Raw genomic sequence first — 26,193 nt, 5'->3', positions numbered from 1 at the left:
GAAGAAGATAACTGAAATCCTCCTGAAGGCCAGCTTTGCCATTAAGCAAAAGAAAGTTAAGGGGCCTGCAAGGGAAATTCAATTCCTAGGGATAAAGTGGCAAGATGGGCGTCGCCACATCCCAATGGAGGTGATAAACAAGATAACAGCCATGGCCCCACCAACCTCTAAAAAGGAGACTCAGTCTTTCCTGGGCACTGTGGGGTTCTGGAGGATGTACATCCCGAACTACAGCCTGATTATGAGCCCTTTCTACCACGTAACCCATAAGAAGAACGATTTTGAATGGGGCCCTGAGCAACAACAACCCTTTGAACAGATTAAACGAGAGATTGCCCAAGCAGTAGCCCTCGGGCCAGTCCGAGAAGGGCAGGAGGTTAAGAACATGCTCTACACTGCAGCAGGGGAGAATGGCCCTACCTGGAGCCTCTGGCAGAGAGCACCTGGGGAGACCTGAGGCCAACCTCTGGGCTTTTGGAGCTGGGGATACAAAGGCTCTGAAGCTAATTACACACCAACTGAGAAGGAGATACTGGCAGAATACGAAGGAGTTCGGGCTGCCTCAGAAGTGGTCGGCACTGAAACACAGCTCCTCCTGGCATCCCGACTGCCGGTGCTGGGGTGGATGTTCAAAGGAAAAGCCTCCTCCACGCATCATGCAACCGATGCCACGTGGAGTAAATGGGTTGCACTGATAACACAACAGGCTCGAATAGGGAACCCCAGCTGCCCAGGGATATTAGAGGTGATCATGAACTGGCTGGAGAGCAAAGATTACGGGATGTCACCAGACCAGGAGGTGACATGTGCTAAGGAGGCCCCACCATATAACGAGCTGCCGGATGAGGAGAAGCGATATGCCCTGTTCACTGATGGGTCTTGTTTCATTGTGGGAAAACATCGACGGTGGAAGGCTGCTGTATGGAGTCCCACATGACGGGTCACTGAAGCTGCTGAGGGACAGGGTGAGTCGAGCCAATTTGCAGAGGTGAAAGCCATCCAGCTGGCTTTGGATATTGCTGAGCGGGAAAAGTGGCCGAGGCTCTACCTCTACACCGACTTGTGGGCAGTGGCGAATACCCTGTGGAAATGGCTACAGCAATGGAAGCAGAACAACTGGCAATGTAAGGGTAAAACTCTCTGGGCTGCTGAAGTATGGCAGGACACTGCAGCCCGTGTGGAGAACCTCATTGTGAAGGTGTGCCATGTGGATGCCCATGTACCCATGAGTCGGGCCACTGATGAACATCGATACAACCAGCAGGCAGACCAAGCTGCTAAGATTAGAGTGGCTCAGGTGGACTTGGACTGGCAGCGCAAAGTGAACTGTTCATAGCCCGGTGGGCCCATGAGACCTTGGGCCACCAAGGCAGAGATGCAACATACAGGTGGGCTCGAGATCGAGGGTTGGACCTCACCATTGACACCATTGCAGAGATCATCCATGGATGTGAGACGTCTGCTGCAATCGAACATGCCAAGCAGGTGAAGCCCCAGCGAAACGGAGAGCAATGGCTGAAATACAGATATGGAGAGGCCTGGCAGATCGACTACATCACACTGCCACAGACCCACCACAGGAAGCGCCACGTGCTCACAATGGTGGAAGTAACCACTGGGTGGCTGGAAGCTTACCCAGTGACCCACGCCACTGCCCGGAACACCATCCTGGGCCTTGAAACCCAAGTCCTGTGGCAACACGGCACCCCAGAGAGAATTGAGTCAGACAACGGGACCCACTTCCAAAACCTCATAAATGGCTGGGCAGAAGAACACGGCATCGAGTGGGTCTACCATATCCCCGACCACGCACCAGCCTCTGGGAAGATCGAGCGCTACAATGGACTGTTAAAAACCACATGGAAAGCACTGGGAGGTGGCATCTTCAAAGACTGGGACATGCATCTAGCAAAGGCCACCTGGCTCGTCAACACAAGAGGATCTGCCAGTCAAGCTGGCCCGGCTCAGTCAAAACCTCCATGTGCTGTAGATGGGGATAAAGTCCCTGTGTTGTGCATGAGGAATATATTGGGAAAAATGGTCTGGTTTAGCCCTGTGCCAGGCAAAAGCAAAGGCAAACCCAAAGGCAAACCCGTTCACGGGATTGCTTTTGCCCAAGGACCTGGGTGTACCTGGTGGGTGATGCAGGACGATGGAGAGGTCCGATGTGTACCACAGGGGGACTTGATTCTGGGGGAGAACATGCCGTGAATTATGCTGTGCATTTGTAAATTGTTATTTTGTTATTGTTAACTGCTAAATGGCAGCTGGACATGAAGGGGTGGATTATGTCCTGGTTCAGCTAGGATAGGGTTAAGTTTCCCCAGCAGAGAGGGGGAAGGGATCTCCAGCCGGGTTATTCATACCATGCTGATGTCAGCGCGGGAAGTTTTCCTTTGTGGCTTTGGTCACGGGGACCACACAGGCGAGCTGTCTGTAACCATTGCGGTATTTCTCTGTATATCTTTTGCCTTGTTTACTGTTACTACTGTTTACTGTTGTTATCATTGCCACTGTTGTTGTTCAGATTACTTATTACACTGTTGTATTAAATTTCTTCTTATTTTAACCTGGGGTTTGTGCCCTATTTGTGTCAGAGGTTGGGGGCGGGACCATAGCAATGTGCTCTCCGGTCCCAGCAGGGCTTAAAACAACACAAACACCCACATCAGGGAACAAAAGAAGGAGATCTGAATAAAGCGCCTAAGTTTGCTCTAACTTGCTCTTTGGGTCTACAGTCTGGGAATCAAATTTTTGGATTTTTTTGTTGGGGGGAAGGTGGGAGTGTAAATTTTGCTTCCAGACAAAAGAATGCAGAGGAAAACCAACAAGGTGATTTTAGATATTGGCACTGGAGCTTTGTAGAACTTCTCTTCTGCTTCAGTGCCACACCACATTTTCTCAATTCTGTCCTTAGTATTTTTAAATTATTTTAATGCAATTTCTTATAGGTCTAAAGCTCTTAAATTTTGTGGATCAGTATTTGCTTACAGGTTTTCTGGTTTAGGATTACCAGTTCTGCAGGGGATTCTAGTGAAACCAGAATATTATTCACCTTGCTCTCTTCTCAGAACTGTTATCATATTCTCTTTCTTACTGTTAGGACCATAAGGTTATCAAGCAACAGACTCAGTTTATGACGAAAACTGAAAATTAATTTGTCGGAAACAAGAATAGTTTAAAAGATCACTGGCCTTTTGTATTGTCTTGTAGCATTACTAGGTTCTTTCTTCAAAGAAAGCCCACATATCTTTGGACTTAAGTTACAGTGGTAAGTTAACACCAATATTCAATAGGAATTTTCCTAAAATAACCATGTTAATATAAAGTAATGATTCAGTAAGTGGGGAAAAAAGACGGATGACAAGTGATTTACCTGAAATCTTACACACAAAATGACAGAAGAGGAGAAGATGATTGAAGATGACTAGAAATGGACCATTAGGTATCAGCACCCAGAGCCTAAGTACTCTGTGCAAACTTCTGAACCCTACCAGGGAAGTATTAACTGAATTTGACTTCCTAACATTTCTAAAATAATAATGAAAACCAAAGAAAACTTGGAGCCAGGACCTCGAGGGAGGAATATTCACTGCATCTGTGAATGAAACACAACAGGCATGGGACCACTTGGCTATCTGAATTTAAATGCCTGAATTAGAACTAAACACAGGATATTAATGGTGGGGAAGTGCCAGAGAAATTAAAAGCATATAAGGTATTATGCAACAGTGAGTCTCCAGGTCTGACTATATCTTCAGCTACTTTGGAAATTCTTTTAGCTGGTAAAGAAGACCTGGAAGGAACAATGCTGTACCATTTTCTTGTTCTGCATAAGTTTCTAGAGAATAAGAAACCAAAATCACATCCTTTAATTGAAAACAAAGTACTAAAACCAAGAAACAGATTCCAATTCATGAAAAAAGCATTAGAAGCAATTAAGAACATTCATAGAATCGTTACACTGAGTTCTACTTCTCATCGCTCAGAATGAAAATGTTTTCAAGATAGTTAAATAACCAGTAACCTTTTTTTTTTTTTTCTCAGCTATGCCACTATCAGTAAGCAGTAGTCACGCATGTATTACAATGTTTCCTTTGAGAATATTTAGGATAAAGATTACTCTCACTGAAATTCACTAAAGAAATAGTGCGCTGTCAAAGCAGAAAGATGAAGAGAGCTGAAGAACTAAAGCAGTAAGGAACTATGCTTTCATAATAAATACTCCTTATCTTTCCAGGTTATCAGTCTGCTCTGACTCTAAGGAAATTTTATTTCACAGTTCCTCCTAGCCCTCATTCTATCAACACATAGTTCATGCTCTTTATACATTTGTAATATCAACTACTCATTTTGTCTTGGTTACCTTCTCACGGGCATCCAACAGGTTTAGTACCTGTCCTGTTGACATTAAAGAAGGATCATTATTCTCTGTTAAAACCATTCTTAAAATGCTTCTTCAATCAGATGTCTGCTAGTATTAGGCCATAAAATTATGAGGAACTCTTCAATTTTGTTAATCTGTTTTTTCAAGGTTAATATATAGTGACACTGTTCCATGCAATGGCATGTAACTCCTATTGCCATGTCACTGCACAGCTCTGCCTGAGCTCACAAGGGACTGCTAGGAGGCAGGATATATTCAGCAGTAGAGGGAGCCTAGCTAACACCACTGTTCTCCCTTGGAGCATGCATAGGCACAGCATACTCTACTGAAGGTCAGATATGGAGGTTCAATAGTCAAAACATAATCAAACAGAACCTACACACAAAATCTGGTCTCAGTGGAATAAATTGCAAACATTCCATTTGCTGCAGTGAGGTAACTTCAAACTACAACATTTTCTATTTTTAATGTACAAGTTACATATCAGTGGTATGGTACACTGCAACATGATTCAGGATGTTTGGAGATCGAAAGCCAGCCTTACAAGATAAACAAATGAAAATTTTCATATTAACTTCAAAGTGAAGTGTAAATGTTTCAAGGGTACTATGTCCTCTTCCTCTTGAGCACATGCACAAAAATATCTCTCACAGAAAAATGACTTGATAGGTATATTTTCTGAAGTATACAGCCATCCTTACCTGCATTTCTTGGCAAAAGGAAGCAGTTGGTCCAAAAAGAATCTGACACTGTTCATCTGCAGTGTACGTCATTCCTGGGAGTTTGGAGGGAATTATCACAGAATTGAGGCTCTGAGGATTCGTCTGCAGCAGACAGTTACTGGCCTTTGACCTGGCAATATACAGAGATTCATATGCTGAACAATCCTAAGCAGTGTGATTGTCATACTGACTTATACATTCATTTGACATTAAAAAAATGTGGGCTCTTCCAATTTTTTTATTTGTCACCATTGGGCTGTCATCCAGGGAAATGACTTTGTGTAAATTAATATGACTTACTTGAGATAAGTTAATGGTGTGTTCTGATGTTATGGATTTGCAGAAAGAAATTATAATTTATCAGCTATAATAAGAATTTCAGAGAAGCACTGGACAACATTTTACTGTAAAATTTACTTAATTGATTGAAGTTTGGATAGAGAGGCAAACAATTATAAAAAAGTAGACGATAACACATAGGCAGTTGTGTATCTTAGTTTTCACATCTAGCAGGACCTCAAATTAATCACTTCAGATTTTTTATATATCTTTTATATATGTATATATAAACACATATTTAAAAATACATAAATTTCTGAGCTGGTAGCCAAAAAAAACCCCTTTTCTATAAAAATGAAGAAAAAATATTTGAAAATACTTAGACCTGTTAAAGCATCAGCTAATGATTTTGATTTGTGTCTAGGTTCAGTACAAATGTGTCAGACTGTTACACCTGACTTACACTAGGTATTCCAGTGTCATAAAACAGACCTTCTGAGGTATGTTTAACTGCTGCAAGTAAATTCTCAACAGATATATTTATGAACTTCATAAAGGAACAGAGCTTTAGGGAACATATCCTATTTAAGAGATATAAAGAGAAACTAAGTGTTTTATTTGGTTTCTAAGTATACTATTCTCTATTAAACATCTCATAGTCACTTTCTGTTTTAAAAATTAACATAATGTAATTATACTGCATGGTTTGATACTGAATGGCAGAACATAGATTAGAGAATGTACATAATGTTCATAGGTCATGCACGTCCAACATTCTTCAAAACATAGCATATTAATATTTTTAAACATTTACATATATATATAATGTATATATAAATATATATAAGTATAACCATATTCATTAACACATGAAAAGATAAAAATACAAATAAATGCTGCAAACAGATTTTAGTCAATCTGTCACATATTATGCAGTTCATAATGATTTATATTATTTTGATGGACTATGCAAACACAAATCTCCCCCAGGAAGTAAAAAATATTGAGAACTTGATATTTCAGGATATTTATTGCAACTATTTGTAAATGACACACAGCAAGATTTTTTTTTCTTAAATGATGTACCTGAGAAATCTTTCCAGATCTTCCCTGCTACACCGAGACCATGAAACATCCCCAAGATTCTGTCCTTTAATCCACTCCCCAGACATGATATGGAGACCATCTGCACAGGATGGGTGGTCATTGTCGTGGCTTATCCCCATGCTGAATTATGAAGTTATTAAAAATAAACCAAAGCACAAAAAATAAGAAGTTGCTTTCAAAATGTTTTTAAGTTAAAGCTCTTGCAACAAGCTATGAATAACTCATTTATGTTACATGTAGGAAATATCTTCTGATTTTTTTTTCCACGGTAACTTTCACAGAAGTACATGAAACAGTGTGTAGAGGACAATTCTAGAGTGAAAGGTAAAAGTAAAGCCTCATTCGATGAGCAGTATTACATTTTAATCAGCCATTCAATATACACTTTGGACAACGTTTTGAATATTTAGAACTGCAAAACTACTGCAGGTTTAATGAACTGTACTTGTCTCACTAATGGGCAACAAAAATGCTGGAGATTTACTTTTTGAGATCCATGAATTGTTCGATATTTTGGCAGGGATTCTATCGTAATTCCATATGGAACTGGTTTGTTGAAATTTTATTGGACAGTAAAATGCTTACTAGTTTAATGCATAATTGGATCTAAAGAAAAATCACCTAAATGTGTTTTCAATGTCTACTGTTAGAAATAACATTGACGAAGCAATTCAATGGATTTTGATTTTAAAGACTCAGCATCCATATGCATCCCAGTGAGTTGTCACATAGGATACTGCAATGAAAATTCAACTAAAAATCTGCTTGAACCTGCTATGTTAACTGAAGACTCTCTGTCACTCTCATTCACAACCAGTAAACAGAGAGGAAGAAGATAGACTTACATAAAGTTCTGAAAATCAGCTAAGTGGATACATGTTTGACTGGCATTAAGAGAAATAAATTAAATACTCTCAACTGTTTTTGAAGATTCATAAATGAGTACAGGACTACTCTCCAGAGCACTGGATTCAAAGTGGTGCTGGAATTTTGCAGCCCTAATCTGCCTTGCATAAAAGCAAAACTTTAGAGTGAATAAAGCTTTATACCTTGTATTGATTTCTTCAGCCAAAGAGCAGTTAAATCACTTAGAGACTGCAAAGACGGGAGAAGTTTGCCGCTTCTGTAGAAAAACTAGAGTACATCATGGTTCTCCATATTTTACCACACTGCAGTGCCAAAGGGCAAAAAAGGCCTTGCCACCCATCACTGGAAACATCAGCTCAGCTTTCTTCTGCAGTTTATCCCAAACCACCTCATGACTAGATGAAATTTTATATCGTTTTGCAAGCTGCATTACCTTGTGTTTAACAATGAAATGAATTTAAAAGCCGTGTAGGGCTTTATCTTGCCTATAAGAGTGCTCAGTTTTTCATAGTGATGTGCACACCCCACAATCTGAAGCATTGGAACAGCTGTCCCTGCATGAATTGGATAATTTTGTTAGTTGTAAACAGTGTAACTGAGGTAAACAAATCTGACTCTCATCCTAGCTTCTGTCTTTTCCAGAACTGCCTGAATGGGACAAAACAAGCACATGAAAGTGCCTTTGCACTTCCCTTACATTCTTATACGCTTCACATGTAGAATCTGAGACATCCTTATCTCCAGAGTTATATCCGTAAGAACTATGGGAGAAGACACAGAAAATCTAATGACACTTTACTTTGTTGACTGCACAAGAAATAGATTTTACTTACAGCTTTTCAATTTATAGACTTTCTTACTGCAAGAATACTCATTTATCAGTATCATATATATATTAAGTTTTGAAATAAAGCATCTACAACATACAAGCATCTACAACATACAAGCACACAAAATCTTGATACAATTTATTAAAGAATTGATGGCTCCCATTTATGCAGAATGGGAATTTATGTTGTTTTGTTTGGTTTTTTTTAATTAAAAATATTTTCTGATTACTAGTATTTTCCATTCACTCTGAAGAGCAATTCTTGAAATCAGACTTTGTCACAAACTAGTCTGTAAAATCACCCAGAAAAATGCGTGCTGAGCTAAACCAAGATCTTCGCTATTTCACAAAACAATTCCACAAGCCACCATCACATACAAACAGCAGTGTAACCTTTTCTTTTCAGTCTACTACCACAGAAACATTCTGTATAGTCTATCATTACATAAATTCTGAGAACAACATTGTCTTTAAAGGTAAGAAGTAGTAAAAAACGGTGTACTCATAACAACTATGTATATCAGCAACATTAGGCACTAATAAAAAATCTAATTCCAACTGTCTTTCAATACTTCAGCTGCTATACTTTTGCTACACTTCTGCTTTGACACTCAAATGTAGTTCAGAGTATCTGCACTAACACAATAGGATTCTTTCTTTAATACACTCCCACCTCCTATTGGAGTCTTTGACTATCAGAATGACTAGCTATTTCAAAAGGGAAGTACAGGTCATTATGTTAACATCAAGTAATTAAATCTCAAGACAATATGTGAGCATTACGTTAAAGTAGCAACAGAACCTGCCCTTACACATTCTTAGAAATCTTTTCCTTAATACATACTGTTGGTGTCTTCTATATCATGGATAATTTTTCAGACTGCATAATTTACCTGATCTAGTATCAGTTACAAGACCACATAAAAGTAGATGTGCAGTAGTATCGACTTCTGATTTCTTTCACCATATTACATTACGTGTGTGGTGAAAGAAAGAAGCTGAACAGTCACTGCTACCTTCCTATCCAACAAGAGAGTAAGTAATGCAAGCATGTATATCTACTTCACTAACAATCAAGGATATAATAATATTCCATGCTCCCACTAGTGGTCATGGTATTTTCTAGTATTTTTTGTTGTACTGTCTACATGGAAGAGACAACTACATCCTTTCACTAAAAGAAAGGCACCGCCGAAACTGTCTGTGTAAGGTGCTGTTCTGTACTCTTCCTGTAGAATTTATTATGCTAGCATTGAGCACGTTGGGAACATCTCTGTCCATAAGCTCTTCTCTCCCACAGCTGTGGTCATTCATGCAGGAGTAAAGCAACACCATGTGCATGTGGGAGGAAGACAAGGGAGTCCGAGGTACGAGGATAACTTTACAAGAGTCTAAAAAAGCACAATTAACAAAGAAGACAGTGCTGTACTTTAACAAGTAGTAGATCATATCTACATGGAAATAAATCAAATTCTGTTTTAAGAACAGAAGCATTATTCTCCGCTAATATATAAAAATGTTCCACCCATTCTGGTTAAAGACTGTATACAACAGATATAATATGAAAGTAGGAAGTATCCTATGAAATGCATTCCCTAACTAAAACATAAGCAATATTTCAACTCACACTATGCAACTAAACTACATTTTAATAATCTCAGTTTAAAAGTATTTTGACAAAGAGCCTTGGTCAAATAAACTCCACTACCATTATACATGGTTGTCAAGTCAACTGAAAAAATATTTTTATCTAATAAAACCTCTAGAACTTGTTTAAAAAACATTGCCAGATTTTTTTTTTTAATTTTTTTTTTGTGTGTGTGTGTGATATCATGCAGAAAGTTGGAAGAATCTCTGCTAAATTTTGAAGATTTTCTCTGCTGATGTTTAATGAGCAGTAGGAATAGTACAAAGAAAAATCCTTCATTTCTGTAGAAATCAGAATTAACAACTCAAGCCACAGAAAGTAGGAAACAAATATTAGTTCAATTTTTCAGTTTAAAAGTGATTCTTTTACAATTCACTACTGCTGCAATTATATGAGTACAGCTGGATTCAAGATAGACAACAGATTTTCTCCTGCCATCAAGGGAATAGTTCATATTCTTGCAGGCACAAAATGCATTCTAGTGTCAACCCACATACTGAAAATGTACAAAATACCACACTTTCATTTGATTTGATTATAGGCAAGTACTAAGAAATAAAAGCCCCTTTAACTCACAACAAATGGTCCTCAGTCATTATGCTATATTTAAATAAGTTAAATAAAGCTATGCACACACCTTCTGGAAATAATTAAGTCTGCATTGTAAAGTGCTATTTTATATTTCTTACTATAGGGCTACAGAATTCTCCTATATGTGCTACGTTCATTGCATCATGAATTTGCTCAGTGACCCCACATTCTTCCAGGTGGAAAGCTTTTTATTATTTATTCATTATTTTCATTGTGCTTTGCAAATGGCAGTTGACAACCTGGTTATCATCATCACATTCCACTTAAATGCATGGTAGTGCAGCTGAACAAGAATGATACAATTAAGGGAGAAACAGGTAATGCAGGCACAAAGACTAGTATAAAAAACTTAATAGAGGAGCAATTAAATGGGTGAGTTCAGCTAGATGTGGTAAACTAGGTGTATCTGTAAATTTTTAAAAATTTAGAATTAAAGAGATTAAAGAGGACTACTACTGTTCAGAGTTTTACAGTCACTAACAGTGAGACAGGTTAGGAAATGAGATGAATTAGAAAATCCACAAGAGCAAGTACCCAAGGAACTGGGGGTAGGTTTGTTGAATGTTCTGTATAATAAATAGATTCCCAAAGCCTAAAAGACAACAGTTCAGACCAAGAGATATAAGCAGCAGAGGAATGATGAGTGTAAACTGCAGATCCAGGATAACAATACTACTTCAAGTTCATGACAGAATGAAAATTATTGAAAAAATTTTCCCTTTGTGAAGGAGATAGTAAACCTCTGAATGCTGCTGCCAGTTTATACTGGTGATTGTGTGATGGGATCAGGGTGTCATCTGATTTGTTTAAAAATTCCTATTTTTGTAGATATAATTTGTCAATTTACTATAATTATTATCCTGAAGATCTTTTCCCATGCTAGTAAACAAATCACAAACACCTTATGGATCATATTACTTTAAAAAGAAAAAATAAGAATTAATTAAAAATCATTATTAATTACAAAGTGTTATCCTCCCTATTAGTTCCACTGTTTCTTGTCGTCATTACATACAATATTATGTTAGAATTATCAAAGCTTCTTAAACTATGGACTTAGAAAGGACAAGGTTTAAAAGCCTATATGACATTTAATAGTACATTGATTGTCCCAATAACTTCTCTAATCTGAAATTTTGCATATCACAGTATCACAAGGATGTATTTGACAAGTGAAGATAGCATCACTCATTTGACTATCACATACAGGGAGAATGAAGCTGTACTACTTTGTTAATAGTTGTATTGCACTTTTTCAACAAAAAAAATTCTATCATACTGCTATCTTTATAGAGAAACCTATATAAACAATCAGACTGGTAGCAGGTTTCTATAAGCTATTTTATAGAATTAATGCAAAAATAGGTATTACTGTATGTTGTGGGTTTTTTAAAAATCCCAGTTAGTGAAGTAATAAGTGTTGTATGATTTTTTTATAAGTGTTTTAAAAGATATGAGGGCTTCACAGATTATTGCATAAATGGCATAAAACACATGATTCTACTTGTAAATGAATTATTTAGCCTAAAGTGAATCGAAAGGCAAGTAACCTAGCTATAGAAAACTATGATGGTAAAAGGTAGAAGACGATTTCTGTTGGAAAAAAACTAGTCTTCAAAGGAAAAATAATTCAGTGATAAAAAGAAAAAATCAAATATATTTATGCAATGAATATTTCTCTTTTCTGAATCAGTTACATTGTTTGCAACTCAGATTGCATTTTCAATCTTAAAACAACTGGGTAAAAATCACAACACATACATTAATATATGGATATTAGCATATACTGGATGCTCCTGTCCAGATGAGTTTGTAACTTCTGCTAAACAGCTGCTTTCTTTATCACTCCAACACTTCTACCACCATACTTCAGGAAGCTGGATCTAGACATAGCACCATGTCATGTCCTTTGATTTAAGCACATAAATAATTTAAAGCTTTGATGTGACAGATGTATTTAGCATCATAACATGATGATATGTATTGCCTTTTGCTGAAGGTTTTTACAGAAAGTATACAATACAGGAAAAGTAGTCACTTCTGGCAAATATGATACACATGCCACATTCTGCAGACTGCAGTGTTTCAAGATAAACAATTATGTCTATGGTTTAATCTTATGCCAAGGAAGAACACTGACATATAGTATTTCTTCAAATTGAAGAAATTATGTAATCCGGAAAAAGACTTTGAGTGACCATGAACTTAGTGAATATACAAAAAAAAAATTAGAAGTTAAGTTTCCTTATTAACAAAACCCATTGACACTACTATGATCTTTATTCAACTTTTACACAGCTACATTAAATCTATGCATCCATTCAGTTACTAACCATTCAGGTTACAAATGCTATTCTAAGGAAAGCTAACTATAAATCCATCCTGGAACATTATAGTCTGGCAGAAATGGAAGCTTTGATACCTTGCTAGAGGAAGGGTTGAATAATGTTCTAAATTTCAATTAGAAAATTACTCGATCTTTTTAAACTACTAAAAATGCTGATACAGTGATATTTCATTGTCCCCGTGCTTCATTTCTTCACAAGCTGTTTTCTTCTTCAGCTGTCTAGCTGACAGAAAAAGGCTAGTGAGGTTTGATTTCTGCTAGGCATTGTTGTGATTTGTTTGCATAAAATAAGAAATTTCTTGAGCCTCTGTCTGTTCACAGAATTGGACTAAGCAAAACAATTTTTTTTTTCATGGTTTTGAATCACTATACAAACGTTGAAGGTAAGAGTAAATGGAAATGCAAAGCATGCAGTAAACTGCATCCTTTTCTGTCATCTCTAATTGCAAGTGTATTTTGTTGGATAGTTTCCAGACCACTGTGAAGTTTGGCATGATATACCCATCTGCCCAATAAGGTTCGACACTAATTTAAATCAGCGTAACTTCATGACTGTGGAACACAGATGCCTACAGTTGTATGCATGCAGGAAGACCAGAGACTGATGATTTTTAACGAACTTAACTAACTAAAGCATGAAAACTGAATGACAGAATCTCAGATGATCTCAAGGACCCTGTGACTGCTTTTAGGGGTCAGTGCTATTTTTTGCCATTACTTTCTATTTACTGTCATCACAGGGGTATTAAATGTCATGCTAATATGGCTGAACACCTAACAGACACTTTGAACTTCTTTAAAATAAGTTAAAAAAAATCAAAATAGGTATATTTTTTAAAAGCCTTTAAAGATCGGTCAGTGCACTGTGGGTTTTCTTATTGCAATAGTTTTGAACATTTATTTTATGGATTCTTTCCTTAATCAAACAGTAAAAAAAAGCAGCATTTGTGTTGAAACTACTGGGATAATTCTTATATATATCATGTTTGAAATAAAGAATATCTAATGCTGAATGCAATACAAAGTGAAAACCCTGTATCACCTTTTATCAAAACAATCAATTAAGTAACAAAGAAAAGGGGAAGAACTGTATCCTTCTTATTAAGAGCAAATTTAATAAAAGTAGTTTCTTATTAAACAAGTACAATACTTAATAGATAAAATTTCCTGTAAAGTGAACATTTTTGAGCTAATGGGACAGAAAATGTTACCACAGAGAGTAAAGCAATATTAGAAATAATATAAAAATATGTCCATGTTTTATGCAGCTATCTACAAACTGCAGAGAGTTATACCCATTTCCTCTGTAAATCCATCAATGACACAAATATGTGTATGCGAAAGATAATTTTAAAATATTTTTTGTGAATATACTTTAAAAATCATTATAAAGCTCAATTTTGAAAACTGCAGGTGTACTTTTCATATTGTATTTCACAAAAGTCAGTCTCCTGTGTCTACACTTCAGTTGACAGTCAACAATAACTTTATTTTGAACAAACAACTCAGTAATGATGAAAATCAGTCAAAGCAGTTACAGCTCAACATCTTTTGACAGTCAGGCTGCTTTTGTACCCAACTACCTGAATCTATGGATATTTCTATATCTACAGATAAATAACCCTATCTATGTTTCTAAACTCAGGCTGAGAAATCCAACTTTGGACCATTAGCCAAAAAGGACAGAAAAATAAAGGAAAGAAACAGTGGAGGGACAATGAGAGAGTCTGTGCTGCTGGGAGGAGGCCACGATGATAGGCACTTCCTCTGCACCTTCTATGGACTGCCCCTGTAGCCCATAGGATCAGGGGTTTATGGGAGAGAGTAGGAAGCAAGTAGATTATTTGGAGACACGTTACAGGCATGGTCCTCAATGACACAACAGTTCTGCAGCAGCTTCTTTCTTATTCAGTAGTCACTGCCATGGGAATGCCTGACGTTGTAGGACCCCAAGATAACCTGAGTCAGCATGCTGAGAAGCAAGACCTCTGAGAGAAAGAGACCCAGAGAGACATTATGGCCATTACTGAATAAAGGCTTAACTTAGTTATCAGTAAATAAAGTAATTATGCTAGCATGTCAACTCAATATATTCTTGGTTAAATAACCTAAACTGCAACCATCTTTTAAGGCAATAATTTATTCACAAATCAAAGTTGGCTAAATATATGACATCACAGTATCTAAAATTTTAAGAGTTCTAGAAGGCATATGTCTTTCTGTAACAACAATTACAGACAGAAATAGAAGAACAGTTTCACATCAAGGAAGGGGAAGCTAGAAAAGCATAACCTGAAACAGGAAGGTCCTGACTAACAATAAATTTGGTATTCTAAAGCCAAAATAAAGAAAAGGCCTTTGCAGGTGACAAAAAATTAATTTCTCAGCCTCCAAGACCAAGAAATTTAGAAATACTACTGGATCTTAACTGTGTAATAACAGAGGAATAATTTGTAAGGTAGCATTAGTGAAAAAACTTAAAATGGCAGCAGAGGCTTAAAAGTTCTAACATTTTAGAAGAGAAGGCCTAAAGATGGAAAAAAAAAAAAAAAAAAGAAACCACTGAAAACATTAATAAATGATAGTCACACCGAACCTAACAGTTTCATATTTTTACTCTTGCACTTGAATCAGAAGTCTGAATAATGGATTGCATGACAAACTCAGGAAGCATATTCTACTAATGAAGGCAGTTGCAAAGGAACTGTACTCGTACTGTAACATTTCTGCAATTGAGGAATCCTGAAACACCACCTCCTACAGAATGAGCTCCTTAGTACTTTGACCAGTTTATGTTTCAAAACTATTCTTCAACTTAACATATCTGCATTTATTTCTGCAGGAAACAGTTTTCAACTTCAACAGTTGCTTACCTCTTAATTTCATACTGTGATCCACTGTCCTGAGATCATTATGTTATTTCACTTATGGTTCATTTCTTAATCAACTAAAATGTTCTAAGCATTCATAAAAATTAATTTGGCTGCATTCTCAGAGCATAAAATAGCACTGCAGAAAGTATTTTTCTTCCTTTGCTGTAAAACAGCATTAAAGTGTCACTCTTGTGCTTTCTAATTTATTCTAAAAAAAAAAAATTAAAAATATTCTAGAATGTGAAATAAATCTAACTAAATAATTATCCTAAGAACAGTACAATCTGTTGCATGGCTAGAAGTCAGCTACCTCATGTAAGAGAAGAATGGTCCTACAGAAGCAGGTAATTTCAGCAGTGTGATTCAAATCACTGATTGTTCATCTAGATTCTGTTTTCAGGAAGGAAAAGTGTATTCTGTTAATATAGATACTGACAATTACAGTCCTGATATAGATATGTTTCCTTGTTTGGGGAAACAGAATAAAGCTATGCTTATCATGAGCTGGTAGGATTTACAAACTCTGCCTTTGTAGTCTGTCCCAGAAAAGGGGAAGGCACATGGAAGGGGAAGGAATCTCATCACTCATAAGAAAGGCTGCTGCCACTGACCAAGTAGACAGAAAGTTTTCTTCTGGTTTCTTTCTTTTTTTTTTCCAAATGAATACCCAAACACCTCTCCTGGTGAAGCTAACATTTGAGAAAGTTGCCAAACTAACAGACAAGAGACTCAAAATTTTTGGTATACCCCACAGATAGCTATTTTTGAAAAACAGTGCCACTATCCTGTAAAACCTCTCTAAGCTTCTTTCTCAAGACAGAAAAGTAAATAAAATGTAAACAGTGGGTAGTCTGTATGCACATTCACCCAGGCATCACTTAAGGCTTAATTTTTTTCTCTCACAGCTGAACAAAAAGGGATCAAAATAAATACTAAATAAATAATTTGTCTTAACATCAGAGATAAAATGCCACATATCAAATGCCCTAATTTGGTAATCCTTACTTATATGAATCCTACTGTGCACAGTTTTACCAGTAGAAGTGACCACTACTGCTCCTGATGTTTCTCATTATACCTGTGATTAGATGATTTTGAAGATATAAGGAGGTCTTCTACCAAATCTCATTAATACCTTTGCTTTGCATGTGCTAATCTTGTACCTTGTAAACACAAATTCAATGGTAAAATTCTACTTTAACCTTATAAATATCAATATATGTCTTTTTTCAGTTACTTTAATGAGATTCCCCTCTCCACATTAGTAACTCACTCAAAAAGGTTGGTAGAGATTTGCTTTTATTAATCTTGTTGGTTTTACTGTGTTCTGTTATCAAATTTTGGACTGTGATAACAAAAATGCATGAAGTAATGGATGCTCTGTGAGCATTTCCTAGTCTCCCACTTAATACGCTCTTCAAGTTCCACTGGATTTCATATAATTGTTTAATATCATCAAAAAATGTATGTTGTTTGCTTGAGATATTAAGTAGGTGACTGAAAAATTGCACAGACTTCCTGTTTGGAACTAAAAAATACCTGGTAGAATATCCAGAATTTGAAAAATAGGTACATTTCATATTTCACAAAATGAATAACAGAAAAAGAATGTGGATGTGTATAAAATTGATTCTGAGAAATTCTGACATACCTCTTTCAACTATTGAAAATAAGTTTTAAAGTACACTTAGAGTCCATAATAATTGTTAATTAATATATTTTGAGATACTGCAGTTTACATCTATCATTTATTTCTCAGTTTTTATCCTATGTAGTAATATTCTATAAAGTAGTATGACTTCATTATGTAACTATCTCATTGCTCATTACATTTAATGAATAAGATTTGATTTTTAAAAGTGAATCCATTAACATGTTACAGTTTTTAATCTCTGATTACAGAGACCAGCTCCTAATATTTCAAGACAGAGCTCAAAAATCAACTGTTGACTTACAAAATTAATTCTCAATGTCATTAAAGGTTCATCTCCTTCCACATATACAAGACTAGAACAAAGACACTTCATACTGCAAAGTAAGATATAGTTTGCCACTGTATTTAATTGAGAATATTTCTATTTTAATTGGAAAAATTAAGAAAATCACAACACAACACTTCAACAAATATCCATGTATAAGTATTCAATAGAGTTAACTATACTTCTTAACTGCATTCCCATGCAAGCAAATCTAGATTTCAGTGCAGGGGGTACACACCATCCCTCCCAAAGTCCCCTAAACCTGTAATTATTCAAATGATGTCAGTGACACTAGAGGTCCCCAAAATTGTCCGAGTTTGCAAATGATCATGAGATTTTACCAGAGACAAATTAATTTCAAATATATAGATAATAGCTTGGAGTTTGTTGTATAAAAATAAGCCCTCCAAAAGCAAACTGTTATCTTATTTAAAGGTATTTTTATACTTATTAAAAACAATGGCAATTTTGAATGTATTTGTTTATGTTCTCAGATTGATCAATGAAAATCAACAGTTTATACTGCATACATTTTGTGCCTATCTGAATAATTTATGGGCAAGCATATTATTTGTTGTACAGGAGACAAAAAAATAAGGGTTTTTTCTTCATGCTTTGACAGGCAAAGTCTGTGAAAGTTCTTGCTTTTCCTATGCTGTTGAATAGGATTCTCTTCACAACAAGAGCAACTAGAATGGTTAAAGATATTAGACAAAAAAAAAAAAAAAAAAGTTAAATGACTTTAAGATTCAGAAAGAGTTTGTGAAGATTTTCTAGAAAAACATGATGTGTTGAAAGAGAAAAGATTTATGATTGGTCTAGATGGTGATCATTTAAACTCCATTTCCGAGACAGTTAAGAATGAGCAAGACAAATCTCTGCAAGAAATACTCTAGCTATGTAGGAATCTCAAAGTCATTTTCAGTGGGCCTTTCATTCAAATATTTGCCTTCAAATATTTTTATATTGTCTCTCCACAAAGGGTCAACTACTCCTAATCTGCTTCTTTGCAATCACCAGGTCTATGCTGGCAGGCAGACAGTCATGTAGAGAAAACAAATGTCTCTGAAATATCACCTTACTCTCTCGATGCAAGACCACTCGATTTCAGACTGCAATGGTTAAGGACTCTGGCTTCATAATGAAGCAGGGATCAAGCCGAATGCCTCTGTATGTCTTGGGGTGGAGGCTGCCTTTTTTTTTTTTTTTTTTGTGTGTGTGGCATCTGTTCATATAATTCTGTCTACCTATTCTTTCATTTTTGTGGCAGTCTTCCTAATTCCTACATAGCTTGTTACTAGCCTTAATTTCTTGAAGAAATGTGTGGTTTAAATAATATCCTGTCCTTTACTGTGAAACCAGATTTGGTTTATTCTTTATTTCAATTGTTTTAAAATGTCCATTACAGTACCTGAAGAGAATTGTGAGAATGTCTCTAAGACCATTCAAATGCCTTTATTACATTGAGAATATGATGGCTGGGATATCATCATGATTTGTTTTTCCAAGTTTATTTGAAATAATATGGAGGGAAAGTTCTGAAATTTCGTAGTGTAGTCTTTAACATTTCTGCCCAAGATTCATACATTAGCAATTTAGTTTTTATGTCCCTGTAGGAAGATCATGCTAAATCCTTTCTCTTCCTCAGTCTTACTGCAATGCAAAGCCATGAAAATATTTCAAGTTAAGGACCGAATGCAACAATGGTTATGGAGCCTGGCCTGTGCAGCAGTCTTGGAAGAATGGATAGGCATCAACAGTGAGCTTCCCTGTCTAACTTGTTCCAGTTACTGTTTGGCATCCAGTAGCTCTTAGAATGTTAAAAAATAGGTCTGACTTGTTTTCTGCAATGCAAAAAGTTCTTAATAAGATAAGTATCCCACATTCTCAAATTTTATTGTGTAGAAACAACATCACCCATAACTTTGCAAGAATTTTATACCTGCATCCTGTTTCCCAAATATAGGATTTTGTACATCACCATTTCCCAGGAATAATGTGTCACATTTCTTGTTGATCAACATGTCTCTTTTTTCAAATCCAGTAATTCTGCTGCTGGGCTTTTTATTCTATAAATATATCTTAATTGTGCAGAGCACTTATATTTCTCTAAATTATCTGGTATTATCATATCCTGCCTCAAACAGTTTTCTAATTTTCTGCATCAGTGAACTTATCTGCAGATCATATTCAGTTAATGTTTCTTTCCCCTTATCCTTGGTTTACTGTCATAAGAACAAGTATACAGAAAATGAGTCTTCCTCTACCTATCCTCCCTTACAATATCAGCAAACACTACAGTGAAAAGAAGAAAAAGGACAGCATGTGGCTAAAAAACACAAACAAATTTTTCTTTCGAAGTTTTTCCTTTATCATAACTATCACTCAAACAGGATGGCTTATATTTACCTGGTGTTGCTTTCTGCAGTTATGAAAACTCAAAAAAAGAAAAAACAGAGAAGATCAATTTCATGCATCATCTAATACTTATGTCACTGTTTTCCTCCAAGCTATATAATTGCTCTGAATTTCCTTATTTTGCATCCAGGACAAGCCTTAAACAGAAATGTTTTAAGTTCTAATTCTTTCTTGTAATTAACTGCATGTTTCAATTAGATGCTATCCAATTCTCAGACAGTTGTGACCAAATTTAAACCAAATCACTTTTAACTCCAAGTGTTTGTTCTAAGATACCTGACCTCAATGTTCAGATGTTCAAACGATTTAACAAAACATCCCTGTCTGTTGTCACTCTGAAGCTGCTATTCTAAAAATGTATACGCAGATACCTGAAGCAGACACCACTGATAAAAATGTCAGATAAACACACACCATCCTTTTATTTTATTTAATTTTAAAATAAAAATTCTCCTATTTATTTTTCTTTAACAAGTACTGATGCTAAGAATCAAACACAACTTTTAGTAACAAATTTGATTATTAAAATTGAGAATTTTTCACTTTTGTTTCAAAGTATTCCTTACAGAACAAGGAAAAACATCCAATTGTGAAACATAATTACCTTCACCTTCACTTTGTCATCCTTTTCTATTAAGGGGAGGAAAAAACAATATTAATGTTGCAATGACTTGATGACCATTATACACTTTAAAGGGATCTATCCAAAGAAAGCCAAATTAAATACGGGCTCTTCCAATTCATGATCTCATTAAAGTGTTTGTTGGCAACAATAGTCAGAGCTGGATCTGATATACAATACCATACTCCCAAAAGAAAAAACATCCTGGGGCACTGGCTTTTCCTCTAGACAATGTCAGCCCTTCCAGCTAACCTAGTTATTGTGTAGCTATACATATTCCTGTATTACTCCAAGTTGTAAACATTTTCTTAATTTACATACTATATATTAATACATGTCACTATTATTATTAATAACAAAAGCTTGTTTTTGAAAATTTTCACCAGATTTAAAAGCCTTGAAGGCTTTTGAAAGGATTTAATAGGAAAAATGAAAAACTGAAGTATACAGTCAAATTAATAAAATCATAGCAATATTACATGCAAACAAATACTAGAGTTTGTTATCCACACACTTACTTGTGACCCATTTCATGGGCAATGGTAAAAGCGAGATTCAGACCATTGTCCTCTGCAATTATACATTTTCGTTTTTCACTGCACATTCCACTCAGATATGCTATACCTAGGAAACACAACCACCACATTCCATTATTTTGTTATTACTAACTGTATGTATATGTATTACTAACCCCAAACAGGTCTGAAGACATACTGTAGTCAAAACCATCCAAATATATAACCAGATATCTGACAAAAGTTTACTTACCTGTAAGCCAGAATGACTGAGTTTAGCACAAAATTTCATAAAATATAGCAAAGAAATCACAAACAGTGGTAATATTATCAGATTACACAGACTGCAATGTGCAGAAAATACATTCTTTAAAAGTGGTGCTAGGTACCTTAATCAGATGTGATAGATCACAGATATGAATATCAATACTACTGTAAATTAAAATAGATAGCTACAACAATAGTGCACAAATCTGAACAGGAATTTCCTCTGACAGACTCAGAAGAACAGAATGCGAAGCACAGAGCCATGCCTCTATATGATCACTGTTAAGTAATGATATAGTGTTTGTCATGTTAATGATTTTTAAAATGTCTAAAAGACTCAGGTGTCACAGAACGAGAAGAATTCATAGGAGACTGCAGCCTGATAAACACATTAATTGACTCTACTATAGTTTTCAAAAAACAGAAGCCTGAATGGTAGGCTTTTGAGTTCAAGTTCAGCTTCTAAAACATAGAATGTCTGTAATTGTAAAAGCTTGAGGAACATGCAGCTTAATTTGGGTAATGGCAATTTTTTTTTAACCACCAATACATTCTGATGACATTGTCATCACTTGTTTGAAATTTTGGAGTAAGCAACCAAAATGCTGTTTCAAGTGTTTGGCCTTCTTCCCAGGAACATCCTTTCAATGGAATGGTGCCCTCTGGATCAACATCTTTGCTCGATGTTTGCATATAAAGGTCAAGTTTGAAATGTTTGACAGTGTTTGAAATTTAGTCATAATTAGCATTCTAAGTTAACCAGATAGAAGTAATTCTTCTTACAATCCAAGTATTTGTCAGTCTTAGCACAATGCCTCATGCACAACATGAAATTCAAGTAGTAACCCCACCATTAGTCTGGCAGTGTGGCTCTCAACAGAGCTGGCTGGAAGTTTTTGGACACAGAACTCATATGACAAAAAATGCTGTTCAGAATTGAATAAAAGAACTCCAAATTAGATTTGAATAAGGCAGAATATTTAAAATTTTACTACCTATTTCCAAAGAATGGAGAAAAGGTGGAGCAGGGGTAAAAGTAATTTGGGATATTAAAAAAGGCAAAACATGTTAAAAGCAAAAAAGTCCTTCAAATGACACCTCATGCTAAATGTAGCTATCACATTAACTCTATGGAAAATAAGAGAAGAAAAGCTCTGAAATGTAACGTTTTAATTTGAATGTTATGCTCCAGTGTCTGAAATGAAAATATTTCTAAAATCATTTTGTGCCTTACAGTTCCATAATTACATGCATTTTCTTTCAAGTTCTGATGACCAAATTGAAAAAGATAGAGCTGCTTTTAATATTGTAGCTCTAAGAAGTAGAAATGGTGACAATACCAGAAGAAGCAGACATCAGGGCTCTGATTTCAACCAACACCAATGAATTCACAAAGTACTAAAAAAAAAAAAAGAAAAATTACTCTTGCCATAGACAAAATCCAGTCCTGTATTTTGAAGTGTTTTGGGCATTCCTATTGCTATAATGTAAAATGTTGAGAAATAGTTTCCTTACTGTGCTGGTTTTGGCTGGGATAAAGTTTCCTCACAGTAGCTGGTAAGGGGCTATGATTTGGATTTGTGCTGAAAACAGTGTTGGTAACACAAGGATGTTTTCCTTATTGCTGAGCAGCACTTGCACAGAGTGAAGGCCTTTTCTGCTCCTCACACCACCCCACCAGTGAGAAGGCTGGGCGTGCACAAGAGTTGGGAGGAGACACAGCTGGGACAGCTGACCCCAACTGACCAGAGGGATATTCCAGACCATAAGACATCATGTTCAGAAATAAAAATAGAGGGAAGATTGGTGGGGGAGCTGCTGCTCAGGAACTGGCTGGGTATCAGTCAGTTGGTGGTGCGTAACTGTTTTCATTTGCATCACTTGTCTGTCTTGGGTTTTAATTCTCTGTTATTTTCCTTTTCATTACAATTATTATTATATTACAATATTTCAATTATTAAACTGCTTTTATCTAAACCTGCGAGTTTCTCACTTTTACCCTTCTGATTTTTTTCCCCCATTCCACTGGAGGGAGGGAGCAAGTGGTTGTATGGTACTTAGTTGCCAGCTGTGGTTAAACCACAACACACCGATGATGGCTATCCTCAGATAACACTTGGTGGGCAAACCTCCCTCTGCTTGTTGATCCTGAGTACTAATTGAAAACTTTCTGGTGTTCTGTAGTTTTTAGGGAAAAGAAGTCTCCTAACCATCTTCTGGTCTCTAAAATGGCAAGTTCAAGTACATTAGCAATATCTTTTCATATGACAACATGAATACTATCAGTTGTTGTCACTATCCTGACTCCCCCAGTTTGTTACTAAAGAGATACACACATTGCAAGTACCATACCTATTCTGCAGAAGAAGCAGTCAGCAGTAGTCAATGCACATCACCAATAATGTTTGATACTTGGCATTCCTTGAAGAAAATTGATTATGTTTGACTGTTTTAGGTGTAACACACAAAACATAAGACCTGCATTTCATTTAGATTAAATTAGGTTTCTGATTCTAGAAATGTCCAAAAGCATCAAGGGCAATTAATGTTTTGTTTTCAGCCTCGTATGTGAAAGACACATCCAACAGCAGCTACTGGATGTAAATTAGCCAACTACTAGCCATGAACTAGTTTCATGTCTTGTCCTTGGTTATTAATTTCACATGTAGAGAAAAAGAAACTGACTTCTGTAAGCAGCTGCCCTTGCTTAGTTGGCTCTGCATTAGGTAAGAGAAGGAATTTCTTCTTTAAATATGTGTACATTCACTGCAGCTTCCTGTGGCTTATTAACACAGCTGGAATGGTTCCAAGGTTAAATCCATAAGAAAAAAAAAAAAAAAAAAGAACAATTGCTTCCTTGTTATGATTAAGATATTGCTAGTGCACCCCACAGTCTCAACACCCAGCTTCAAATTAAACCACTTAGGATCTAAAAGTGTTGGCTAGAAAGTGGTAACATCAGCTCACTGACAAGTTAAGACAGGATCCTGTTATTTATCTATAAATAAATCAGTTTACTGAATGAATACATGCCAAATGTAAAGTATTCAGATTACTTCACTCTGTAGACAGGCGTTTCTCGAGTTAATTCAAGAGAAAATACATACAGTATCAGGTAAGAGATAAAGCTTTACCATTGTGCTCTAGAAGAACCACATAAGCAACTACATTTTCTTACCAAACATGTAAATATACAAATAAAATAAATCCTGCTTCAGAGAAGTAGAACTTTTGCCAAAGTCATAACAGAGGTTTATTACTACTACCATTACTGCTACCCATAGAGACAAGTATTTAATTCTAAATAATATGATAACTATTCTTTAAAATTTTCTGGTTTCTTAATGAACATCCTCATCAAACCATCAAACTATTTATTCTTTCAAAGTAGGAACACATTAACAACTTTTCTGTTCAAAAGCCATGGTTCAACACACAGGGATGTTTACACAAAACACGATACCAACTACAGTATCCAAACAAATTTGTGAGCTTTACCTACTCATTCATGGCCTGCAGTCCACAACTTAAATCCACTACCTATATTAAAAGACTACTGTCAGCATTGCCCACAGGGACAAAAATTCCACAGAAAAAAAAAATCACATTAAAAAATATGCAGTCAAACATACAGACATTGCTCTTTCTTACAGTGACCTACCACTTGACAGTGTGACAGGAATGTCTTCATTTGTAATATTGCATTCTAAAAGGCTAGAGAATGGTTATTATTTTTCACTTTATAGTGATTCAATGAAACAGAGTTAATATTCTACAAGTCTTAATAACACAAATAAATTTCTTAGCACATTTGAATTTATTTTTCTCTGAATTTCCTTGGTTTCACAACACATTCAAACTTGGTTTGACATGTCATTAGTTATGTGTTTATTCTGAATCCCTTCTCTCATACTTGCTCCAAAAGCTACTTACAAATTTCAGATGTTGTTAGAGAGACTCTTCCACATATTACCAGTTTTATCCATTAATATCACCTGGATATCACCTCTACACATGCTTGAGCTATTTCAAAGCCTTTCTGTTTGGGGAATAGTAATGTTCTGCAAATAGATTTGAGGTTTTTTCTAGATTATAAGCCAATTATGACCATAAAAAATACAGAACAAAGTCTCCGTAACATATTCTTTGAAGAAGAGGAATAGGGGATCACCCAGATATCCCTTCTACTACTGATCAAGTGCATTCTACCTGAATTTCCAGTTCATATAAAATCAAAATTCCACGAAAACCAAGCACATATGTTCCATTTCCAACTCTTGAAAACATAAGCTGAAAGAACTGAAAAGAGCCTATGTTTGTATAGCACAGTTCAGGAAAAAAAAAAAAAAGCATTTCCATTTTAAAGCATTTTTTAATGAAGGAGTATACTATATTCTCAGGAATGTAGGGATAGTATGCTCCCTGAAGTACTATCTATACATAAGCAAAAATTGTCAAAGCTGACCAAGATGAAAACCAGTAAAACTGAACAGATTCCCAGTGCCTACTGCATTCCTTATTGTCTAGGGAATATAATGAAACACACTATTATTACTGAATGCACATTAGTGCATTATTATTACTGAATATTATTACACAGTGTAGTAATTAATATAATCAATTACTGAATATTATTAGTGCATATAATTACTGAATGCACATTTCAAGAATATTGAAACCATTCATGAACTTCATGAATGATGCATCTATTTTTATTAAATTAGTATACATACAACTGATAT

The 26,193-nt window shown here is 35.8% G+C and overlaps 1 protein-coding gene across 2 annotated transcripts in view; it reads right to left on the bottom strand.

Moving 5' to 3' along the window:
- The window catches only part of LOC113490054 (A disintegrin and metalloproteinase with thrombospondin motifs 19), a 241,011-nt gene that overhangs the window by 56,199 nt on the left and 158,619 nt on the right, over positions 1 to 26,193 (bottom strand). For both annotated transcript variants that reach the window (XM_026866234.1, XM_026866233.1), the window contains exons 7-9: positions 21,188 to 21,293; positions 6,475 to 6,615; positions 5,089 to 5,239 (exon numbers count right to left, since the gene is read on the bottom strand). In XM_026866234.1, the coding sequence (XP_026722035.1) occupies positions 5,089 to 5,239; positions 6,475 to 6,615; positions 21,188 to 21,293 (398 nt within the window). The remainder of the gene's footprint in view (positions 1 to 5,088; positions 5,240 to 6,474; positions 6,616 to 21,187; positions 21,294 to 26,193) is intronic.

Source organism: Athene cunicularia (assembly GCF_003259725.1).
Source record: "Athene cunicularia isolate RWA chromosome Z unlocalized genomic scaffold, athCun1 chrZ_part2, whole genome shotgun sequence".
In the NCBI taxonomy this organism is placed as follows: Eukaryota; Metazoa; Chordata; class Aves; order Strigiformes; family Strigidae; genus Athene; species Athene cunicularia.
The sequence above is the reverse complement of the archived record's forward strand: the minus strand, read 5'-3'. Positions and strand labels throughout refer to the sequence as shown.